Here is a 19,802-nt window from a genome sequence, read left to right as displayed (position 1 = left end):
AATGTACCACACTAATGCAAGGTGTTAATAACAGGAAAGTGTGGGGAAGGGAGAAGGGTAGGAGGCAGAGGGTATATGGGAACTCTCTACTTTCTGCTCTTTCTTTTTTTTTCTTTCTGAGAAGGGTCTCTCTCTGTCACCTAGGCTAGAGTGCAGTGGTGTGATCTCAACTCACTGCAACCTCCGCCTGCCGCGCTCAAGCGATCCTCTCGCCTTAGCCTCCCGAAGCCAATCTGATTAAGCTAATCTGTTAAGACTCAACAGTAAGAAAACAACCCGATTGAAAAGTGGGCAAGAGATCTGAACAGACATCTCACAAAAAGATATGCAGATGGCAAATAAGCATATGAATAAGCTGGGACTACAGGTGCACACCATCATGCCCAGCTAGTCTGCTCTATTTTTTCTCTAAATCTAAAACTGTCCTTAAAAAATAATCTATTAATTTTTTAAAGTCTCACACTCTATTCTCACTTGATACATGGGTAAAGGTGACAATGAGGTGAAGTGAAAAAAGGATCATCTTTATAATAAATAATGACAGATCAACAAGATAGCCATATAAAGATAAAATGAACCTGGATTTCCTACCCACACAAAATTCAAATCCAGATGGATAGTCAATCTAAATATAAAAAGGAAGCAATTGACTAGGCGTGGTGGCTCACGCCTGTAATCCCAGCACTTTGGGAGGCCAAGGCGGGCGGATCACCTGAGGTCAGGAGTTCAAGACCAGCGTGACCAACATGGCGAAACCCCCACCTCTAGTAAAAATACAAAAATTAGCTGGGCGTGGTGGGGGGCACCTGTAGTCCCAGCTACTCAGGAGGCTGAGGCATGAGAATTGCTTGAACCCAGGAGGCAGAGGTTGTAGTGAGCCAAGATCGCACCACTGCACTCCAGCCTGGGCAACAGAGTAAGACTCTCTCAAAAAAAAAAGGAAGCAATAAAACTTTATGAGAAATCCTAAGAGAATGTCTTCATGATATTGGAGTAGACAAAAACTCAAAAAGGACGCAAAAAGTGCTGACCATAAGGGAAAAAACCATCAACAGGACCATTTTAGAATTAAGAGCTTCTTTTCAGAAAAATGATACCATTAAGAGAGTGAAGAGGCAGACTAGAGAATAGGAGAGGAAATGCTATGATAGGGAGCAATCTCCAACATGTGTTGGTAAGTGAAAAAGGGGTGTGGCAGAACAGCATGGATAGAACAGTGAGCAGATACGGACAAAAAGAGCGGCCACTAGAAATTACACAATGGTGTCTCCTCTGCATCTCAGCCCTTTAATATAATAGACCAATAGTGCCAAAGTGAAAACACTTTCAATGAATTTCGGAAGGAAAATTTGCATCTTGTTTTAAGTTGAGTATTAACTAAAAGTCTCACTCAGGCTGAAAACCTAAATTGATGATGTTGCTACTTGGGATAGTCCATTACAGTAGCCTCCATTGTCAGCTGCATCCGCACCTCATCTGGACGGACATGCACTCAGCACACAAGGTGGATGCTCATCAAAGCTCCCTTCTGCTGGGGCCTTCCTGCAACCAGCAACACTCAAGGACCCCTGCACTCGATCCACCCACGGGGCGTGGTTCCTCAGGATTTTCTTGCCCTACTCCCTATTATATTGTTCTGGATATTTTTCTTTACCTGCTTAATTACCGAAATAGTAGAAAAAGAGAGATATTTAATTACTATACTAAGGAAGTGGAACGTTTTAGCCTCAAAAGTCAAGGCTGTCATTCATTAATAGGTTGTGCTGTCCAGGCACAGTGACTCACACCTGTAATCCTACCAATTTGGGAGCCTGAGGCAGGTGGATCACTTGAGGCCAGGAGTCCAAGACCAGCCTGACAAACATAGTGAGACCCCCATCTCTACTAAAAATACAAAAGTTGGCCGGGCGCAGTGGCTCACGCCTGTAATCCCAGCACTTTGGGAGGCCTAGGCGGGTGGATTACAAGGTCAGGAGATTGAGACCATGCTGGCTAAAACAGTGAAACGCTGTCTCCACTAAAAATACAAAAAATTAGCCAGGTGTGGTGGCGGGCACCTGTAGTCCCAGGTACTCGGGAGGCTGAGGCAGGAGAATCCTTTGAACCCAGGAGGTGGAGGTTGCAGTGAGCCGAGATCGCACCACTGCACTCCAGGCAACAGAGTGAGACTCCATCTCAAAAAAAATACAAGAATTAGCCAGGAATGGTGGCATACGCTTGTAGTCCCAGCTACTTGGGAGGCTGAGGCATGAGAATCACTTGAACCTGGGAGGCAGAGGTTGTTGCAGTGAGCCAAGATCATACCACTGCATTGGGCAACAGAGTGAGACTCTGTTTAAAAAAAAAAAAAAAAATAGGTTGTGCTAATGAGGATTCTCAGAGAAATCCTGCAGCCCCTGGGGAAATGTGGAGCTGAGGGTCAAGGTCACAGACAGAAGGAAGGCGCCTTCAGCATGGACACTACGGGGACGCAGTGAGCTCTCAGTAGGCTCCAGAAGCAACCTAATTCACATACATGCAGTTAAAAGAAAAGTCTCACCCTGCTGTCCCAGTGGCCACCAGACACACATCCTCAACAGCCTAGATAATTCTAGAATCGGATAGATTTCTTCCTAAAATTCTTCTTTTTTTTTTTGAGACAGACAGTCTCACTCTGCCGCCCAGGCTGGAGTGCAGTGGTATGATCTCGGTTCACTGCAACCTCCACCTGCCCAGCTCAAGCAATTCTCCTGCCTCAGCTCCCTAGCAGTTGGGATTACAGGTGCCTGCCACTGCACCCAGCTAGTTTTTGTATTTTTAGTAGAGACAGGGTTTCACCATCTTGGCCAGGCTGGTCTTGAACTCCTGATCTCGTGATCCACCCACCTCAGCCTCCCAAAGTGCTGGGATTACAGGAGTAAGCCACTGTGCCCAGCCAACTTCTTCCTAAAATTCTAAGCAAATCTTACCCAAGGGCAATTACAGCTCCTTTCTTGCCCCTCCCTGGCCCCCAAAAATTCCAAAAAACAATGAAAGTCAAATGAAGAACACTTTGCATTCCAGTTGACACAACTTTTGGAATTTCTGCAGCCAGAACAGACTCTTAGCAAAGTGGTGTGGGAGGGTTGGGATCTGAGCAGGACATGCAGTTCACATTTCTTCAAAGCTGCAGGACAGACCCTGGTGTGGAATGGCGAGAATACAGGCTGGGGAGTCAGGCAGCTGAACTGGGGGTGAGGGTGGTCGATTCAGGTCTTAGTCCAACTTCCACATTTCCAAATGTGAGAAATTAGACTAAAGGATGTCTAAGAACACTTTCTGTCCAAACATCTGATGATTGCATAATAATATGTTTTTTTCACTTAAGTTCTCATCTTATTTTTCTTCTGCAATTCTAGTGTGTGTGGGGGTGGGGGTGGACTTCCAGTTCTGAGACACGATGGCATAGATTCACTTTTCCCTGCTTCTCCCCTCTAAGGACACCTAAATACCCTGGGAATAAATCAACAGACAATCACACAACAACCCTGAGAGGTGGAAAGTAGAGGCAGACTGGCTGGGGACCCAGAGGCAGGAACAACACCCTATTTTGTGCCCTGGGCTGTCTTTTTATTCCCACACATGCCAGACTGAAAACAAGAGAGGCCTGCAATCCAGAACCGCCAACAGGCCTAAATTACAAAGAACAAATGGCTGGGCCCGGTGGCTCACGCCTGTAATCCCAGCACTTTGGGAGGCCGAGGCAGGCGGATCACCTGAGGTTGGGAGTTCGAGACCAGCCTCAACATGGAGAAACCCCGTCTCTACTAAAAATACAAAATTAGCCGGGCATGGTAGTGCATGCCTGTAATCCCAGCTACTCGGGAGGCTGAGGCAGGAAAATTGCTTAAACCTGGGAGGCAGAGGTTGTGGTGAGCAGAGATTGTGCCATTGCACTCCAGTCTGGGCAACAAGAGCGAAACTCCATCTCAAAAAAAAAAAAAAAAAAGAACAAATAAGGAAAAACAACAAAAAGAAAAGCCTGCTATCTCTGGCCAAAGGGCCAGGAAAGGGCAGCAAAGCGGAAACCCAGCAGGGAGATACATGCCCATAATTCACACCTGGGCAAGGACAGCTGACCCGGCCTGCAGCAGCAGCCTCAGCAGGAGCTGCCTGGAACCTACGCCTCACTCCAAACCTGGAGCCTACGCCTCACTCCAAACCTGGAGCCTACGCCTCACTCCAAACCTGGAGCCTACGCCTCACTCCAAACCTGGAGCCGTGGCAGGCTACACTGGTGGTCCCCTGGGTCTATGATGAGGAAGTGGAAGCAGCAGATGATGAGGTTGCAACCAGACTCAGATTTCTAGCTTTGTTCATGATACTCCGGACGGTTATCAAGTCCAATGGCTGGGCGCAGTGTCTCACGCCTGTAATCTCAACACTTTGGGAGGCCGAGGTGGGCGGATCACTTGAAGTTAGGAGTTTGAGACCAGGCTAGCCAACGTGGTGAAACCCTGTCTATACTAAAAATACAAAAATTAGCCAGGCATGGTGGTGCGTGCCTGTAATTCCAGCTGCTCGGAAGGCTGAGGCAGGAGAATCACTTGAACCTGGGAGGTGGAAGTAGCAGTGAGATTGAGCCACTGCACTCCAACCTGGGTGACAGAGTGAGACTCTGTCTCAAAAAAAATAAATAAATAAATAAAAAATAAAAAACAAAAAACCTCCTTGTGAGGTCAGGTCAATCAATCGGTGACACAATTCAGATCTTAGATGGTCGATTCCCAGGCACAGAATGCATCTGATAATGGCCCCAGATTTGTGGCCCAAGCCACACATCAATGGGCCCAAGCATGGGGCATTTATGATGGATGCCCTATGCTCTCTATCGCCCCCAAGCAGCAGGGATGATTGAGTGTTTTAGTAGACAATCGAAGGACAGGGTTAAGTGACTGACAGGAGGGAATAAAAGAATCTCGGCCTGGACTATGCATCTCAGGGGAACAGTCTGGGGTCCCAGTGTGGCAATTCCTCAAAGGGGCAGTCATCATTTGCGCTGCATATTTGATCAGACTGTCTACCTGCTTCCTTTTATTGCACAGCCTCAGTCTCTCTGGGGAACCCTACAAGGGCCCCCCATCCCCTTCAATTCCTTTCTAAAGACTCAGATAGGTGAGAGATGAGATTAGCTATTAAAAAACAAAGCATGAGAGACAGTAACCCTCTTCATCAGTTATCCCTTTGGTGCTGAGCATGGATTTTTTTGCCTGCAAAAAATAATCACTATCAACTTGAGGCTTCTCATTCAATGTTTTCCATAAAGTGGCTTTGTTGCTTTGCTTGGTTATTTTCAAGGGATGGATATCAATGTACAGAAGAGGAACTTTTTTTTTTAATCGTCAGAGGATCCAGGCCAGATTACAGCCCACCTCCCTGGAGGATAGTCAGAAGATGCTACCCTTACCCATGTCACAGTGGTTGGGGAAAATTCCCCCAACTGACAGGACCTGAGCGCCTATGAACCCATGAGCCAGGGTACAGCAGAGGGAGAAGTGGGAATCTAACCTTCCTTCTCTCTCTCCTACAGAATAGACTGTGTGACTTCCAAGTCACTAAATTCACTGATATGCCTGTCCCAGGCAGTTCCCCACTGAATTTGACAAAATGCTGGATGTATCCCCACAGATAAATATTTTGTTCCTGTGCCACTGAATGCTGCAAACAAACATACCTGTAAACATGGATTTTTCTGGTACCTAAGCTACCCCAACCATATTAATCTGTACACGATGCTGGGAGTGATCTTGATCCTGACCATGGTCTATTGTAACTGCAGACTAATAACCTGGCTCCTAACACAGACCCTCAAAATCCAACCCATTCAGGTCCATGATGGGGTAGCCTATGTTTCTCGCTTAGGCCCTGAAAAATCAAAGGATGGAGTTGAGGAATTATTTGGGCTCCAGGCCAAAATCCTATGTGTAATCTGTCAGGCCCAGCCATTAGCAATTACAAAGGCTTTACCTGGCAGGCCAAACAGGGGATTGCTGCTCCCCGACCCCTCATTCCCTCAACAGACTTGAACAGACTTTGTGCATAATCCATGCGTGGCAGGTCCTTGAGGGAGCTGCAGTCAGGACTCAGCCCATCGCCTCCTGTATGCCTCGGGACAGCCATGCTGTTATGCAGATTAAACTAACTTATCAAATCACCTAACTTGTTAAATTGGCCAGGCCCTCCAAAACAGGGTGGAACAATACATTAATAACGATATTATCACGTTCCTGAGTTTAATGAGAAGCACTCCAAAATTTCCTAATTAATACAATTTTTGATTTGGGCTTCCGGTAGGTATTTTTATCAAGTTAGGGACTTTTCCTTACCTATTAGCTTCCTAGTATTTGATAAAAATCAGAAAAGGGCATTAAATTATCAAAAAGAAATGTCAGGATCTTTTGAGATGATTATAGGATTTTTCTGCCTCAGTTTCTTAAAAGTAAATTATTTACATTATGCTTGTGGATTCAAGGCTATGTGCACCTTGCAAAGTGAGTTGGGAAATTTCTTCTTCTATATCCTATAGCTGCCTCGATAACAGAAATTGTCTTGTGCGTAAATTGTTCATTGCTTTTAATTAAATGGAAATGAGGTATTGACGTTTTTATGTATAAGAATCCTTTTCTATTGCTTTATCAATTATATTTTATTGTAGTAAGAACATTTAAGTGAGATCTACCCTCTTAGCAAATGTTTAAGTGTACAATACAGTATTGTTGACTATAGGTACAATGTTGTACAGCAGATCTCTAGAACTTACTCATCTTGCTTAACTAAAACTTTATGCTTGTTGACAGGCAACTCCTCATATCCCCCCTCCCTAGCCCCTGGCAACCACCATTCCACTCTTTGATTCTATAAATTTGACTACTTTAGATACCACATGTAAGTAGAATCATACAATATTTTTCTTTCGGTGACTGGCTTATTTCACTTAGCATAATGTCTTCAAGAGTCATCTATGTTGTCACATATTATAGAATTTCCCTCTTTTATAAGGCAAATAATATTCCATTTTATGTGAATACCACATTTTCTTTCCCCATCCTAGATATTTAGGTTGTTTGCACATCTTGGCTACTGTAAATAGTGCTGCTATGACCATGGGAGTATAACATATTTAGAAATCAGGAAGTATGGCGCTTCTAGCTTTGTTCTTCCTCAAAACTGATTTAGCTATTTGTGGTCCTTTTTATACTTCAGAGGTTTTTTTCTGTAAAAAAAAAAATCCATTGGGATTTTAATAGAGATCACACCAAATTTGTAGATTGCTTTAGGTAGTATATGCAATAGACTGATGTTTATTTCCCCTAAAATTAATATTTTGAAACCTAATCCCCTATGTGTTGGTATTTGGAGGTGGGACCTTTGGGAGGTGATTAGGTCATGAAGGTAGAGCACTTATGAATGGGACTAGTGCCTTATAAAAGAAATCCCAGAGCACCCCATCACCCTAATTCCATGAGGACACATGGAGAAGATGGCCATTTATGAATGAAGAAACAGGCCCTCACTAGATAGCAAATCTGCTAGCTACTTGATCTTGAATTTCCTAGCCTCCAGAACTGTGAAAAATAAATTTCTGTGTTTTATAAGCCACCAGTCTATGGTATTTTGTTTTAGCAGGCTGAATGGACTAAGGCACTGTATATGCGTGGATTTATTTCTGAGCTCTCTCTTCTCTTCTGATGGCCTGTGTGTTTGTCTTTATGCTATTCCCATGCTGTTTCAATTACTATAGCTTTGTAATATATTTGAAACATATTATGAATCCCATATATGAAAAGCTCACATCTAATATGATACTCAACAGTGAAAATTTTCTTATATATGGTCTTGATGATATTGAGACTCTTTATATTTCCAGTTTGTTGAAAATTTTTTAAATCACGAAAGGGTATTGAATTTTGTCAAATTCTTTCTCTGCGTCTATTGAGATGATCATGTTATCTTTATATCCTTTACCCTGTTAATATGCCATTTCACACTGATTTATTTTTTATGTTGATCCATACTTGCATCCTAGGGATAAATCCCACTTGGTCATGATGTATGATCATTTAAATGTGCTGTTGAATTTGATTTGCTAGTATTTTATTATGAGTTTTTATATGTATATTCATCAGAGATATTGACCTGCAGTTTTCTTTTCTTGTGGTGTCTTTGTTTGGCTTTGGTATCGGGATAATGTTGGCTACATAAAATAAATTTGGAAGTGTGCCCTCCTCTTCAATTTTTAAAAATAGTTTAAGAAGAACTGGCATTAATTCTTCTTGAGATGTTTGGAAGAATTCACCTGTGAAGCCATCTGGTCCTGGACTTCGTTTTGGGAACATTTTTGATTATTGACTAAACCTCCACATTAGTTATAAGTCTGTTCAGACTTTGTATTTCTTCATGATTCAGTCATCGTAGATTGGAAGGTTTTATGAATTTATTCATTTCTTCTAGATTATCCAGTTTGTTGGCATAGAATTGTTCATTGTAGCCTCATGATCCTTTTTATTTCTGTGGCATCAGTTGTAATGTCTCCTCTTTCATTTCTGATATTGTTTATTTGAGTCTTCTCTCTTCCTTACTTAGCCTAACTAAGGATTTGTTGATTTTGTTTATCTTTTCAAAAAACCAATTCTTTTGTTATTCTTTTCAAAAAATTTGTTGATTTTTTTTTCTATTGCTTTTCTATTCTGTATTTTCTTAGTTCCTAATCTAATCTTTGTTATTTCCTTCACTAATTTTGGACTTAGCTCCTCTTCTTCCTCTTCTTCTCCTCTCCTTGAGGCACAAAGTTAGACTATTTACTTGAGATCTTTCTTCTTTTTCACTGCAGATGTGTATTGGAATAAAGTCCCTCTTAGTACTTCTTTGCTTATTACTGCTTTTATCCTGTAAGTTTGGGTATGTTGTGTTTTTCTTTTCATTTATCTCAAGATATTTCCTAATTTCTTTTTTTATTTTTTTGGCCTAATTGTTGTTCAAGAGTGTGTTATTTAATTTCCACATATTTGTGAACTTTCTATTTTTCCTTCTGCCACTGATTTTTAGTTTCATTCCATCATGGTCAGAAAAGATACATGGTATGATTTCAGTCTCTTAAATTTGCAAAGACTTGTTTTGTGACCCAACATGTGATCTACCTTGGAGAAAGTTCCATGTGCATTTGAGGAGAATGTGTGTTCTGCTGCTGTAGGGTGGAACGTTCTGTGTATTTCTGTTCAGTCCATTTGGTCTATAATGTTGTTTAAGTCCCCTGTTTCCTTATTAATCTTCTGTCTGAATGTTCTACCCATTATTTAAAGTACAGTGTTGAAGTCTCCTATTATTTTTGTATGGCTGGCTATTTCTCCCTTCAGTTCTGTCATTGTTTCATATATTTAGGTGCTCTGATATTGAGTGCATATATCTATAATTGTTATATCTTCATGGTGGATTGGTGCTTTTTTCATTATATAATATACTTTAATGTCTCTTGTGACAGTTTTTGACTTAAAGTCGATTTTGTCTGATATAAACAGAGCCACTCCTGCTCTCTTTGGGTTGTCATCTGCACGAAATGCCTCGTTCCATCCCTGACAGGAGGCATCATAGTTCTGCTCTTCTAAAGGGCAATGATTCTAATGTTTCTCTGTGGGTAGGGGGAAAAGGAAAAGACAGAAAAATAACAGAAAATGTGAGACAGTGAATGGCCTTAAGAATTCTTTTCTGTCCTTGCAGACAATGGGCCCTGAAGGAGAAGAGTGTTCCTGGGCCAAATCTGCATGCATACACACAGTTTGATCCGCCTGGCTTATGAGGCATTCACATCCAGGCCTTACCTCCCACATGCTAAAAATGGGCCTATTTGAGTAACATGGGTGCTTCAAAAATCTCTATGAACTAATTTGAGGGGAAAAGGGGCACAGATGCAGAGGTTACTAGAAGGGATCATAAGTCCCCAAAATGCTCTGAAACTAGGGCCTTGCTGGTATTGGATAGAAAGGCAAAAGAGAGCCAGATCTCAGGAACTTGGTTTCACTTATCAACAGACAAATGCTGTCCCAGCTCGCATCAGAAGCCATCAGGGACAATATCAAAGTTTCATAATTATGGTGCAGTGTGAGCTTCCAGAGAGCAAGCTCTGGGAGGATCCGGGTAAGGACTGCTCGCCACCCATGACGCCTCAACAGGGAGGAGCTCCTTGCTTGAAAAGGGAGAAAATTGCCAAACTGAAGAGGAAGGAAACTGAAAGAAGTAGCCACTAAGAAAAAGCAAGATGAACCCAAAGCACAATCCATCCAAGGTAACTGAGAATTCAGGAGAAAACAAATTAGAAAAGTAAACTGATAAGTGTCTATGTAACTCCTTAAAAGGTTTGTTATTAACCAAAAAGTAAAAATCAAATCAGCCAACTGCAACCAAAAAAACACTAGAAATTAGATGAAGATATCCAATAGTTGAAGACAAATGTATTTTTAAAAAGTAAGGAAAAGACTGGGTGCGGTGGCTCACACCTGTAATCCCAGCACTTTAGAAGCCCACGGCGGGCAGATTACTTGAGGCCAGGAGTTCGAGACCAGTCTGGCCAACATGGTGAAACCCCGTGTCTACTAAAAATACAAAAAATTAGCTGGGCATAGTGGCACATGCCTATTGTACCAGCTACTCGGGAGGCTGAGGCAGGAGAATTGCTTGAACCCAGGAGGCAGAGGTTGCAGTGAGCCGAGATTACGCCACTGCACTCCAGCCTGAGCGACAGAGTAAGACTCCATCTCAAGAAAAAAAAAGAAAGAAAAAAGAAAAGCAAGGAAAATAAATAAATAAATGTTTCAGTGTTTCATTGTTTCCTACGCTGAGGTGGGAGCGAATATTCTCTGAAATTATCTTGTAGATAACCTTTAGAAAATTTAAATGATATCCCATATATTCCAGGCATATTCTCTCAAACAGAGAAAGTTCCCCACTTGCCCCGCAAGATGCCACAAGCCTTCTCAAGGCTTCTCTGGGTCATCTGGATTTCAGCTCAGCCTTAGTTTCCTGACAACATCCTGTTGTTCCCTCATACTTTTCTTTTTTGCCTCCCTTGTTATTTGTTACCCCCGCTTGGAATACTCTTCCTCTTTGATATCTCCAAAGTGTGAATCCACACAACACTGTCCACTTCCTCCAGGAAGTCTACCCTGACTGCTCCCACCTAGTATATCTCTTTCATTCACGTTCTTCTTGCACATTCAGTCAGAAACCTACAGCTGCTCTCCATTTGCCAAGAGGTTGTTGTCTAAGTTTATATCAAGATTGTTTGATAAGATCGCAAAATGCCACTTCCCATTTTTCCCCCAGCTGGCTTTTTAACCCGTGTCATGCCTGACATCTAAACGTACTGCTTGATCACTACACAAGGCTGGCCCACAGACTGCTTTGGCACAAAGGCCAAAGACTACCAGGCTCAATGTTAATTCCTGTCTTTCTGGGCCAAGATAAAGCCAGAAGACACAGAGCCATCCACTGATGCACCAGTAAATTAATGACTTTACAAACCAGCATGCATTCTTGCGGGGAGTGTGTGCAAGTGGGAAAAAAACTGTCTGGGTATCAAAATCAGTCACCAAGCTGTATATTTACAACTTGTGAATTCTTCAGTATTTATGTAAGGTTTCGATACAAATTTTACATCAGAAAATCAACATGACTCACGCCAGTCTTCTAATTTTCTATTTTTCCTCCGGGACCTTGCTGGATGTTTTCTTTTCTTTTTCTTTTTTCTTTTCTTTTCTTTTCTTTCTTTTTACTCTGAAGATCTGCTGGAGAGATGTTTTCATAAAGATAGAGAAAAGGGTCTGGACAAGGTGGCTCACGCCTGTAATCCCAGCACTTTGGGAAGCCGAGGCAGGCAGATCACTTGAGATCAAAAGTTTGAGACCAGCCTGGCCAACATGTTGAAACCCCATCTCTACTAAAAATACAAAAATTATCTGGGCAAGGTGGCAGGCATCTGTAATCCCAGCTACTCAGGAGGCTGAGGTGGGAGAATCTTTTGAACCTGGGAGGCGGAGGTTGCAGTGAGCCAAGAACACGCCACTGCACTCCAGCCTGGGCGACAGAGCAAGACTCTGTCTCAAAAAAAAAAAAAGAAAAGAAAGAAAAGGGTCATACTGGGGAAAAGGAACAAACACAGAAACACTGAAAAGAATCCAAATGGTTAAGAATATGACAAAGAGAATCAGAGACTATGAAGATTTAATTCAGGAGGGTGGGGATAGAAATAATTTGACACTGCTTTTCAGCTAAATTTATTCTTTACTTGAAAACTTCTGTCTGGCCAGGCACAGTGGCTCACGCCTGTCATCTCAGCACTTTGGGCAGCTGAGGCAGATGGATAGCTTGAGCCCAGGAGTTCAAGACAAGCCTGGGAAACATGATGAAACTCCATCTCTACAAAAAATGCAAAAATTAACTAGGTGCGGTGGTGCGCACCTATAGTCCAGCTACTCGCAGATGGGGAGCTGAAGTGGGAGAATCACTTGAGCCTGGGAGGTTGAGTCTGCAGTGGGGCAAGGGTTCAGAAAGCCGAGGTCACACCACTGCACTCCAGCCTGGGCGACAGAGCCAAACTCTTGTCTCTAAAAAAAGACTTTTTAATAGAATTTTTATGTTGGCTTGCTGCCCTCTGGTGGAATTATTAGGGTTTATCACAAACACCGTGGAATTCACTCTGGCAATGACCACTAACACAAAATACCGATGGTTCTTGGGCATAACTCTCCCCCTGGGGAGTCAGATCTTTGACTTCATGGAGTCAGGAATTTGTTACTGGCCTGGACAACAGAAACATGTCTGGAAAATCCCCAAATATTTGGAAACGAAATAACACAACTCTAAATAATCCATGGGTCAAAAAAGAAATCAAAAGGAAATTATGTAGTATTGAATTAAATTAAAATCAAAACAAAATATCAAAATGCATGGGATGCCGCTAAAGCAAGGCTAGGAGAAAATTTACAGAACTAAATGCCTAAAAGGAGTAGGGGTGGGGAGGGGCAGGAGGACAGGATTCAAGAGGGCATACGAAATATTTTGGAGGTAATATATATGTTCACTATCCTGACTGCGGTGATAGTTCCACCCATATTGATGCCACAAATAAAAAACAACTGGAAATATAGTAGATTTTAGCCCAATTATACTGACAATTACATTAAATGAAAATGGACTAAATACTATAATTTTAAGAAAAGTACTTTCCAGAATACATTTTTCTATAATAAAAGAAAAACTTGAACAATACACCACTTACGGCAGACACATTTCAAGTATAAGAACATCGAAACACTGAAAGTATAAGGATGGAAAAAGATGTACCAACTGATATCATTATACTAATATCACATAAGGCAGCCATAAAGGAAAAATGATCCTAATTTAAAATGAGAAATTGACAATCTACAGGCATAGTGCAAGATTTTTATGTTCCCTTCTCGATAATGGGTAAGAAAGACAGACAAGCAGTAGAGTTATACAAGATTTGAACAACACAATTAACCTTGACCTAAATAACATAAAATCTTGACCTAAGTAACATAAAATCAATTATGTTAGTGCCTTTCTTTCCTCATTCACACAGTCACTATAACAGTGAATCCTGCATGTGAAGGTTATTACGAGAATCAAATGAGTTAATACATGCAAATTCTTAGAACTCCTGGCATGCAGAGTAAATTCATAATAAGAAGGAACTTAACCAAGACATAAAAGCGTAAGTATATTGCTTTCATATAGTGGTCACATTATATAAAAATACATAAATTTTTATAATGTGGTCATATTATCTAAAAATGTGAAATTAGCCGGGTGCAGTGGCTCACGCCTGTAATCCCAGCACTTTGGGAGGCCAAGGTGGGTAGATCACTTGGGGCCAGAAGTTTGAGACCAGCCTGGCCAACATGGTGAGATCCCCCATCTCTACTAAAAATACAAAAAAAAAAAAAAATTAGCCAGGCATTGAGGCAGGTGCCTGTAATCCCAGCTACTCAGGAGGCTGAGACACGAGAATCACCTGAACTGTGGAGGCGGAAATTGCAGTGAGCTGAGATCGCGCCACTGCACTCCAGGCTGGGCGACAGAGCAAGACTCCCTCTCAAAAAAAAATAAAAAAGAATAACTTCACTATGTGAGCCATTGTCGTTTAGTGCATAATGTCTGCGTACTACCCAGTGTCCCCTGCGGCTCCTCCACAGTTGAGGGGTCCCGCACTATAGGAAGACAATGCATTTTAGCTCAGAGTACAGGTCTCAAAAACTTGGCTAAATACTTCCCCCATCCACTCATACCAGTGTACAGGGAACAATAATGGATTAATAACCAAACAGAGGGCAGGAAAGTCCCAACTGGCATCTGCTCCACTCAGCCCACTGGTGTCTAGATAGGGCACAGTAATAGTGTTCACCACTTCTCTTTCCCCCAAACCTCATCTGGAAATTCCAGGCTTACCTCAATATTCCCAAGCTTCAAGTGACCAACTCAAGGGCTCAGGCGGCCAAGGCCCAACCTCACGTGTCCAGAAAGTGGACGCACCCAGGGGCTGCTCCTGGAAGGAAGGAAAAATGACGGTGAGTAGAAGCCAATGTCAGCCTCTCTGGCTGGGCCCTCCTTCTACTGATGTCTTGACCCGCAGCCCACAGCCTCTGGGCAACGAACTAAAGTCGTTTTGAGCCAGCAGGGTCAGACTTCTAGAAGCAGCCAGCTAAGGTAAAATATCTGTCTTTCACTCCCTGGAAAGCAGTCTGGAGAGGTGGAACCAGCCTAGACTTCAGTATCAGACAGATCTGGATTCAAATCCTGGCTCTGCCTCTCACTTGCTGAGGAATCTAAACACCTCCTTTTGCTTCACCCAGCCTCCATCTTTTCACGTGGAAAAGAACTGCTTGGTAAGGTTGCTGTGGGGAGTGAATAAAGCAATATACGTAGTGCTTAATCTCACAGACAGCAGATGCTCCAGAAATGCTAATTCTCTTGCCCACTGGTATTCCTCAGGCAGCCACCAGTCACCTTCTTCTGAAGCTGTTGGCGGGGTACAGGCAGGCAGGAAGCTCAGTCTGAACAACCAGCCTTCAGACCAGCTCAGACACAAGGTGAAACAGAAACCAACAGCTCAGAGCACATGACTTACCTCCTCCAAACCTTTGCTCCAACCACTGCCACTCCCCAGGGAACGCCCTCCCCGTCTCCTCCCACCCACTGCGGAGAGTGCTCACATCCTCCACCGTTTATCACACACTTGTTTCTCACTTCCTGGCACTGTGAGTTGTCTTTTATTAACTAGTTTATTTTCTTCTTTGAAAAATAATGTTTTAAAAAAATATACCTTATCTATGCACACAAAGCAGTCCCCCAATTCATGAATGGATATGCTTGTGGTTTGTATTTGCGTTTTAATTACCAAGCAATCTGGCTCATCCCTTTGTGCAAAGCATTGCCTTAGGTTACAGGGTAGGAAACTGTATTAGCTCATCCTAGCACTGTTATAAAGAAATACCTAAGACTGGATAATTTATAAAGAAAAGAGGTTTAAGTGGCTCACAGTTCCACAGGCTGGCTGTACAGGAAGCATAGTGACATCTGCTTCTGGGGAAGCCTCACTGTATTTATTTATTTGAAGGACTTATTTTTTTACAAAGTGAAAAGTTCTCCCATGGCCTCTTCAATGCTTCCTTGAGGTCCCCGCTGTTAACATTTTGATTCTTTCAGACTTTTTTCTAGGCTTATAAAGCCGTAGTAATTCTCGCTCTGCCACTTACTAGCTGCGTGACCTTGGGCAAGTTACTTAACGTCTCAGTGCCTTCCTCAGCTCATTCATAAAGTAGCTATAATGATTCCTGCATGTGAAGGTTATTATGAGAACAAAATGAGTTAATACATACAAAATACTCAGCTCCTGGCATGCAGAGTAAAGACATAAATACATAATAAGTAGGAACAAATATTGTTTTATATACAGAGAGAGAAAGAGAGACATCACATATACCATTTTGTTTACAAAAGCAGGGTAAGTATACTGTGCCAGTATCAATCATTGTGTTGCATCTGAGCTCCAAGTCCACTCTGTTCTGTTTGGTGACACAGAGCTACATCCCATAAAAAGATCTCCTTTGCCAGCGGCACAATTTTACTGGCTTTGTCAGTAGAGGGCGCCAGAGGGACGGTGCAAGGCCTAGCAGAGGACTGGATTTCACTTCCGGGTTCTGGTGCTTCTCTTCCCGCTCTTAACGCCATGACTGCCAGCAGCTTGTAGAACCAGTGGTGCTCACCTTCAGGGAACTTTGGCAGCCTCCCAGCGGGCAGCTTCCTGCTCACCAGCCGGGGCTTGCTGACTGCAGTCAGCTTGAGTGCTCTCGTACCTTTAGCAGATAGCCTTCTTTTACTAGTTAATAATTCTTCTATTACATTTTCCCTTTCAAATTACTGGTGTGCTTTCCATCTCTAACTGGACCCTAACTTTTAGCTCATGCCTAGTATCTATCAGATAGCTTGTAAAATTTATTTAACCATTCCCCTATTGAAGGGAATGTGAGTATTATAGTTTCCAGTTTTCCGCTGTTATACACTGTGCAGTAGTGAACATGTGTTTTTTCATCCACATGACTGTTCTTGAAGGAAAAAAAAATCCTGGAAGAGGAATAAATTGCTCTGCCATAGGGTTGTGCATTTAAGTCTTTGAAAAATGTTGTGAAATTGCTCTCCCTATAAGGTTGCACCAATTTATATTTCCAAAAGTAGGTGAAAGTGCCCACTTCCCCATACCCTCACCAATCATTATTTTTCTTTAATATTTACTAATCTTAGGGGTAGTGTCTCATTGTTTTAGTTTGTTTTGTGCAATTACTAAGGAGATTGAACATTTTTTCGTAACTTCATTGTCAATTTTTATTTTTTCCGTGAAACACATTGCTCATATCCCTTATTCATTTTTTAGTTGGATTGTCACTTTTTTCTAACTCATAGAAATTCTTTGTTGATTCATTCCTAAAAGTGTGTGTAGTTTTACAGATTTTATTAAGGGCCTCCATTCTTAGTTATGTAGCAAATATTTTCCCCTGATTCATTTCATGTCTTTTTTTATGTGATAAAATACACATAACATAAAAATTACCATTTTCATCACTTTAAGTGTACAGTTCAGTAACATTAAGTACATTAATACTGATCTGTAACCACCACTCATCTCCTAAACATCTTCATCTTCCTAACCTTCATTGTATGTCTTTAAAAAATTCATTCTTTGTGTCTTCTACAAAAGTTTTACATTTTTATCCATTCTAATTTATCAGCCTTTTCATTGATGACTTCTGGCTTTTACATCTTGTGTAGGGAAATTTTTGCTGGTGCTATATTTTCTATATTTTCTTTTAATACCTTTCTAGACTTGTTTTAACATTTATATCTTTAAGCCATTTGGCATTTTTGTGCTGGTATGCATGATCCCAGGTGGGCTTCTAACTTTACTTTCTTGCAGGTGGGGACCCGATTATCCTAACACCTTTTTTTAAAAATCCATCTTTTCGCCTGGTGCAGTGGCTCACGCTTGTAATCCCAGCACTTTGGGAGGCCGAAGCAGGCGGATCACGAGGTCAGGAGATCGAGACCATCCTGGCTAACACAGTGAAATCCCGTCTTTACTAAAAATACAAAAAATTAGCCAGGCGTGGTGGTGGGTGCCTGTAGTCCCAGTTACTCGGGAGGCTGAGGCAGGAGAATCGCTTGAACCTGGGAGGTGGAGGTTGCAGTGAGCCGAGATCGCGCCACTGCACTCCAGCCTGGGTGACATAGCGAGACTCCATCTCAAAAAAGAAAAAAAGATCCATCTTTTTTTTATTATTTTATTATGTCACTTTTGCCAGAAAGTACCTGCCTTCTCTCCCAAAGCAGATTATCATTTCCTAGAAGGGAGGGACATTTCTTGTATCCATAAGTTTCCTCCTGACCTGGCAGATAGTACATGTTATACATGTTGGTTGGTGGTATGACTGATAGGAAGCTGAATGAGAACTAGCACATTTTTAACGAAGCAAAGCAGCAGGTATCAGAACTCAGAATCAAATAAAAGCTGTCCCCCAATTCATGAATGGATATGCTTGTGGTTTGTATTTGCATTTTAATTACTAAGCAATCTGGCTCATCCCTTTATGCAAAGCATTGCCTTAGGTTACAGTGTAGGAAACTGTATTAGCTCATCCTCACACTGTTACAAAGAAATACCTAAGACTGGATAATTCATAAGGAAAAGAGGTTTAATTGACTCACAGTTCCACAGGCTGTACAGGAAGCATAGTGGCATCTGCTTCTGGGGAAGCCTCAGAGAGCTTTTATTCATGGCAGAAGGCAAAGCAAGGGCAGGCATCTTACATGGCAGGAACAGGACCAAGAGAGTGGGGAGGTGCCATACACGTTTAAACAACCAGATCTCATGAGAGCTCTATCACAAGAACAGCACCAAAGGGATGGTGCTAACCCATTCATGAAGGATCCACCCCCATGATCCAATCACCTCCACCAGGCCCCACCTCTGACATCGGGGATTACCTTGACATGTGATTTGGGCAGGGACACACATCCAAACCATATCAGAAACAGAGGATGGGTAAGATATTGTTTCTGCCGTTATGAAGTTTGTGTTCCCTAAATGCCCATTGTTAAGGTCCTAATTGGAGCACTGATGATCCATACATTCAATGGAGCTGTAGCAGTCATGAAAAGGATCAAGCAGATCTATATGTTCTGTTGCCCAGGCTGGAGTGCGATGGCACGATCTCGGCTCACCGCAACCTCCGCCTCCCAGGTTCAAGCGATTCTCCTGCCTCAGCCTCCCTAGTAGCTGAGATTACAGGCATGTGCCACCACACCTGGCTAATTTTGTATTTTTAGTAGAGACGGGGGTTTCTCCACGTTAGTCAGGCTGGTCTCGAACTCTCGACCTCAGGTGATCCGACCACCTCGGCCTCCCAAAGTGCTGGGATTACAGGCATGAGCCACTGCACCTGGCTCCAAGATATGTTAAATGAGCTAACCAAGGTGCAAAACAGTCTGCTAGTGTTTGTGGGGGGAAAATGAGGGAAGGACACAAATACACATATGCTTATATAAGAATAAAATATCTCTGAAAGAATATTCAGAACATTAGAAACAATAATTATCTTCATAAAAGGCACTGAAGGTTTGGGGGACAGTGTGAAATTCACTTTTCCCCATGGACCGTTTGTTTAAATTGTTTAACCATCTGCTTGTAGTTCTATTTCTAAATAAAGAAAATGGGAATTTTAGAAGTATGTTTACGATGAAACAGGAAAGATGACACAGGTACACGTGAAACAGTAGGGGAACAGAAGAGTGCCAAGTTCAGAAGTCTCAACTTTGTGGCTCCAGAATCGCAAGGTGGTGCTGTAAAGGGAGTTTTCCGTCTTGCTGTAGGGCTTTGTCAATCTCAGGCGATGTGGCTGGAGGGCAGGCAGAAGGAAGCCTCTGGAAAGAACTAGGAAACGCTGCTCCACCTGTGCGTGGGGGGTAGAGGTGTCTGCGCAGAGATGGCCATCGGCAGGGAGGTTGCTGAGATCTGAGTCTGTTTAGCGCCCCACACTGTTCTCTTCCTGCCCATGATTTCCATTGTCTTTTCCAGAAATTTCAACATCCTACTGAGCACAAAGAGAAATAAAAGGGGAACTTTGACTGAGTGGTTTTTCACACACAGGGACCTGGAGAGGCTGGACACCAGCATAGCTTTTTTATGGGCAGCTGTACTTTCAATTCCTGGCAGAATG

General features: G+C 42.4%; 2 protein-coding genes across 2 annotated transcripts in view; both read right to left on the bottom strand.

The window, feature by feature from the left end:
• The window catches only part of CASP8 (caspase 8), a 50,437-nt gene extending 35,305 nt beyond the window's left edge, over positions 1-15,132 (bottom strand). The window contains exons 1-3 of the mRNA XM_054548585.1: positions 14,972-15,132; positions 14,482-14,578; positions 11,689-11,792 (exon numbers count right to left, since the gene is read on the bottom strand). The gene's annotated coding sequence lies outside the window, so the exon portion shown is untranslated. The remainder of the gene's footprint in view (positions 1-11,688; positions 11,793-14,481; positions 14,579-14,971) is intronic.
• Positions 15,133-19,439: 4,307 nt separating this feature from the next.
• Positions 19,440-19,802, bottom strand: part of CASP10 (caspase 10) — a 45,987-nt gene continuing 45,624 nt past the window's right edge. Inside the window, exon 10 of the mRNA XM_063712555.1 lies at positions 19,440-19,673. Within this exon, the coding sequence (XP_063568625.1) occupies positions 19,517-19,673 (157 nt within the window). The 3' untranslated portion in view covers positions 19,440-19,516. The remainder of the gene's footprint in view (positions 19,674-19,802) is intronic.

Source organism: Pongo abelii, chromosome 11 (assembly GCF_028885655.2).
Source record: "Pongo abelii isolate AG06213 chromosome 11, NHGRI_mPonAbe1-v2.0_pri, whole genome shotgun sequence".
NCBI lineage: Eukaryota > Metazoa > Chordata > Mammalia > Primates > Hominidae > Pongo > Pongo abelii.
Note: the sequence above shows the minus strand (reverse complement) of the source record. Positions and strands in the feature narration are given on the sequence as shown.